The sequence below is a fragment of the Erinaceus europaeus genome, chromosome 13 (genome assembly GCF_950295315.1).
Source record: "Erinaceus europaeus chromosome 13, mEriEur2.1, whole genome shotgun sequence".
Taxonomy (NCBI): Eukaryota; Metazoa; Chordata; class Mammalia; order Eulipotyphla; family Erinaceidae; genus Erinaceus; species Erinaceus europaeus.
In genome coordinates, this window is record NC_080174.1 from 68,042,059 (window position 1) to 68,047,550 (window position 5,492).

The 5,492-nt window shown below is 40.6% G+C and overlaps 1 protein-coding gene across 1 annotated transcript in view; it reads left to right on the forward strand.

Annotated features, from left to right (window-relative positions):
• The window catches only part of RHBDL2 (rhomboid like 2), a 67,312-nt gene extending 63,173 nt beyond the window's left edge, over positions 1 to 4,139 (forward strand). The window contains exons 7-8 of the mRNA XM_060206173.1: positions 2,788 to 2,849; positions 3,940 to 4,139. Of these exons, the coding sequence (XP_060062156.1) occupies positions 2,788 to 2,849; positions 3,940 to 4,119 (242 nt within the window). The 3' untranslated portion in view covers positions 4,120 to 4,139. The remainder of the gene's footprint in view (positions 1 to 2,787; positions 2,850 to 3,939) is intronic.
• Positions 4,140 to 5,492: the final 1,353 nt, after the last annotated feature.

The following is a 5,492-nucleotide window of genomic DNA, read 5'->3' on the forward strand; positions in this document are numbered from 1 at the left end:
TTTTACTTCTTTATTTGTTATTTATCATTTCATTGGGGGGGTTAATGGTTTACAGTACAGTTATTTTTATTTTTATATGTATTTATTTTTCTTTTTGTTGCCCTTGTTTTTTGTTGTTGTTGTAGTTATTGTTGTTATTGATGTCATCATTGTTAGATAGGACAGAGAGAAATGGAGAGAGAAGGGGAAGACAGAGAGGGGGAGAGAAATATAGACACACCTGCAGACCTGCTTCACCACATGTGAAGCAACTCCCCTGCAGGTGGGGAGCTGGGGCTCGAACCAGGATCCTTACCCCAGTTCCTTGCACTTTGGGCCACGTGAGCTTAACCTGCTGCACTACTGCCTGACTCCCCTTTTTTTTTTTTTTTTTGCTTCCACAGCTATCACTAGGGGTCAGTGCTGGGGCTATGATTCCACTGCTCCTGATGGCCATTCTTTTCCATTTTACTGGATAGTACAGAGAGAAATTGGGAGAGGAGGGGGAAACAGAGAGGAAGAGAGAAAAATAGACACCTGAAACCCTGCTTTAGTACTTGTGAAGTATCCCACCTATAGGTGGGGAGTCAGGGGCTTGAACCAGGATCCTTTCATGGTTCCTTGTGCTCAATACTATGTGTGCTTAACTGGGTGTGCCATTGCCTGGCGCCCCCCCCCCCCCCAGTAAAGTTGTTTATAGTAAAAAACAAAAAACTTCTGGGGGCTTTTGCTTGGGATTTAAAACAGCAGGTTTATTTAGATACATAAAAACCACAATGAGAAAATAGGAGAAAAAAGGCTAGCTAGACATGTGGCAAAAGCACGACTCCTTAAACTTAGTTCACTAGCATTCAGCTACAGTATTGTGTGGGTCCCAGTAGAAGACAGAGATGACCAGGTGAAGGGCAAGCAGGGAAAGAGAGCAACGTCCAGCAGACTTCCCATATCCACAATCCCTTGTATATTTGTGTATGTCTCTCATATGCTTTTGATGTCTGGCTGACATCAGTGTTATGCTAATTATGTTCAGCTCATACAATTCCTTTTGCTCAGCGTAAGTAAAAAAAAAAAAAGTGTTCCTTACAGTTATTGACATGTGGGTAAAAGTTCTCCTCTCACCGTGCCTGAAAACACTCTCATCCCAACTTAGGCCTATTTTCACCATCATGCACCAGGACCTCAACCCCTACCTCCTTCTCCGAGTCCTTTTCCTGCTTTCCTTTCCCAGAATCCTTTGCTTTCAGAGTCCTTTCCCTTTCTTATTTCTCAACATCTGTCCATAAGTGAGATCAGCCCATATTGATCCCCTTCCTTCCGGCTTATCTCACAACATGATTCTTCAAGCTCCATCCAAGATGAGGTAAAGAACCTGAATTTATCACTTTAAATAGCTGAGTAGTATTCCACAACTATGCTCGCCATTCATCTGTTGTTGAACACCTAGGTTGCTTCCAAGTTTGGGCTACGATAGTGATGTTTCTATGAGCTAAGTGTATATACATAGACCTTTTTAAAAAAATTTCTTTATTGGGGAATTAATGTTTTACATTCAACAGTAAAAATACAATAGTTTGTACATGCATAACATTTCCCAGTTTTCCATATAACAATACAGCCCCCACTAGGTCCTGTCATCCTTTTTGGACCTGTATTCTCCCCTCACCCCACCCAAGAGTCTTTTACTTTGGTGCAATATGCCAAACCAACAAGTGATTGATATAAAATGCCTACAAAGAACTTGTACAGTTCAACAGTACAAGTTTTTTTTATTGGGAAAAAAAAAAACCCAATAAAAAAAATGGGCCAAAGAACTACATAGGACATCTTCCACAATTCCAGTTCAGGTTCTACTTGTGTTTTCTCACATAGATCTCTTTGGTTTTTTTTTTTTTTTTTATAGATCTCTTTGGATGAGTGTGTTTGATCCCTCAGGATATATCCCCAAGAGAGAGGAATTGCTGAGTCATAGGTTATGTCCATTTGTAGCCTTCTGGGAGTTCTCCAGACTGCTCACCACAGGCGTCTGACCAATTGACATTCCCATCCACAACGCAGAAGTGTTCCTTTACCCCACAACCTCTCCAACACTTGGTATTATTGTGTTTTCTCATGTATGACATTCTCACAGGAGTGAACTGTTATCTCAGTGTTGTTTTAAAGAATACTACTTTAAATATCAGCATGATTTGTACATTTATCTCCATCAAATGTCATATTTTAAGTGAGCCTTCCTATTAAAAATCACAGCCCTGCATCTCCATTCTACTTAATTCTATGCTAATTACTGAATATTGTATTTATTTGTCTGCCTCCCCACTACTTGACTATCAGTTCCAAGAGGTAGAGCATTCTTTTTTTTTCTTTTTTTTTTAAAGATTTTATTTATTTATGAGAAAGACAGAAGGAGAGAGAAAGAACCAAACATCACTCTGGCACATGTGCTGCCAGGGATCAAACTCAGGACCTCATGCTTGAGAGTCCAAAGCTTTATCACTGCACCACCTCCTAGACCACAAGGCAGAGCATTCTTATATGTTCACTGTAGGACCTCCGACATACAGAATAGTGCCTGGCACATAAAAGTTGATCAATAGATACTTGTTGGATGAATGTATCTGTAAAATGGGATGACAGTGCTTAACTCATTGGGCTTTTGTGAAGACTAGTGACGTGGCTGATCTATATAAAGCTCTTAGAACAGCACCTGGCACAAAGTAAGTTCTAATAAATGTCAGCTGGTATCATTATTAGAGGAGAACCAAAACACGTGGAGGTCCCAGCGTTTCATCAGGTTGTTTTTCCTTCCAGTTGCATCAGACATGGGCTTTGCTCTTTATAGAAGATTTTTTGTCCCTGAAAATGAGTCACCGGTGAGTTCAATTTGTCATTTCTTATTTAAAAATTATGTGTGTTATTTGTTGTGTTTTTCAGCATTTTTCTATTTCCAGCAAACTGACCTGCCAATGTCAACTTTGGAAGGCAATATGCTATGTATCTTAAAAAAATACTTTTGGGGGCCGGCAGTAGCGTACCAGGTTAAGTGCACATAGAGCTAAGCGCAAGGACCTATATAAGGATCCGGGTGGGAGCTCCTGGCTTCCCACCTGTAGGGGGGTCGCTTCGCAAGCGGTGAAGCAGGTCTGCAGTTGTCTATCCTTCTCTCCCCCCCTCATTGTCTTCCCCTCCTCTCTCAATTTCTCTCTGTCCTATCCAACAACAGCAACAGCAGCACCAACAACAATAGAAAAAAGAAAGAGAGAGAGAGAGAGAAAGAAAGAAAATTAGCTGTCAGGAGCAGCGGGTCCTAGTGCAGGCATTGAGCCCTAACGATAATCCTTGTCACTGGGGCTTGGTGCTGGCCCTGTGACTCCACTGCTCCTGGAGGCCATGTTTTTCAATTTTTTTGGATAGGACAAAGAGGAATTGAGAGGGGAGGGGAAGATAGAAAAAGAGAAAGATACCTGCAGACCTGCTTCACTGGTTGTGAAGTGACCCTCTGCAGGTGGGGAGGTGGAAGCTTGAACCAGGATCTTTGTGTATGTCTTTACATTGCAGACTGTGTGCTTGACCTGGTGCGCCACCGCCCAGCCCCCTCTATAATTTTTTTTTAAGAAATTCATTTACCTATCATATCAGTATAAAAAGTGTCATCAAATAAGGCAAATTTATAGTGGTTGGCACTATATAGAGCCATTCTAAATATGGTAATAAAAAATGAGAAAGAATGGCTCCTGCATACTCAGAGCATCACAAATGACATTTTCAGCTTCACGTTTCAGAATATCTCCTCTCTGCACACAGAAGTTTGTGTCCCTTGCCTTGCCTCTTTGTTCTTCAGACTTAAGACTCCTCCTGATTGACTGTGATGTTATTTGCTTTTAGTAAAAGTGATGGAAATGAAACATGTAACTAGTATTTTGCCATTTACTTATTTATGCTTTTCTCCTCTTTCTTCCCAAGGTATCTTTTGCAGCCCATATTGCAGGTGGATTTGCTGGAATGTCCATAGGTTACACTGTGTTTAGCTGCTTTAATAAAGCACTGCTGAAAGATGCAAGGTTTTGGATAGCCATTGTAGCTTATTTAGCCTGTGTTTTATTTGCTGTGTTTTTCAACATTTTTCTATCTCCAGCAAACTGACCTGCTCCTAAGGTATGCTGATTAATAATAATAGTAAGAATTTTGTGGGGGGGGGGACTGGAGAAATCTATGAAGAAACAGCAGTTGTGGCTAATGCTAATTTTATAAAAAGAGCAAAATGTCGCTGAAGACATAAGTTTCAAAGATTTACAAAAGGACTTGGGGTTTAAGGAAAGAGCTTCTGAATGCAAAGGAAAGAAGAGAGAAATGGGAAAGGAAGTGAAAGCCAGAGGCTCCCCCCCACCCCCCGGCGATATCATGTGCATGTATCTATCTTCTGAAAAGAGATCTCATGTCCCTGGAGGATATGTCATACAGAGTGCTTGATAATAAAAACTTTCCATATCTGTGTCAGACTATAGATAATCACTTTCAAGTTACTTGACTGAACTCATGAGTACTGGGGCTGGTGGTAGTCCATCTGGTTAGGCACATGTTACTATGTGCAAGGACCCAGGTTCAAACTTTTGGTCTCTACCTGTAGGGAGACCCCCCAAAAAAGTTACTTGGAGAAAAAACAAGAATGAATAGAACAGGTATCAGATCTTGTGGAGTGTAGCAAAAGAAGCCTTAAGAAGAAAGTTTATAGCAATACAGGCCCACATTAACAAAAAGCAAAGATCTCAAGTTAATTATCTAACATCAGAATTGAACCAACAAGAAAGGAAAAGCAGAGACCCACAAGCCAACAGGTGGAAGAAATAGCCAAAATAAGAGCAGACAGCAATGAAATAGAAATCAGAAAGATGATTCAAAAGATTAATGAAATCAAGAGCTGGTTCTTTGAAAGGATAAATAAAATAGATAAACCACTGGCTAACCTTCCAAAAGAGAGAGAGCTTTGGTAAAAGCAATCAGGAATGAGAGAGGTGAAATTATAACTGAAGATGGGGAGATATAAAGAATCATACGAAGATATTATGGTACTGGAATAACAAAGGACACCAAGGTCAATGACACAGTTGAGCGCTCAGAAAAACCCACACACATATAATATCCTAGTATATGATAAAAGGGTGAAAACCCATTCAGTGGAGAAATGAAGGTCTTTTCAACAAACAGTCCTAGAACACTTGGACAGCCACTCATAGGAAAATAAAACTAGATTATCATTTAACATTATGCACCAAAATCAGATCGAAATGGATTAAAGATCTGGATATAATACCAGAAACCCTAAAATATATACAAAAAAATATTGGTAAAACCTCCATAAAGAACTTTGGTCCGTGAGTCGGGCGGTAGTGCAGTGGGTTAAGCACATGTGGCATAAAGCACAAGGACTAGCGTAAAGCGCAAGGACTGGCGTAAGGATCCGGGTTTGAGCCCCTGGCTCCCCACCTGCAGGAGAGTCACTTCACAGGCGGTGAGGC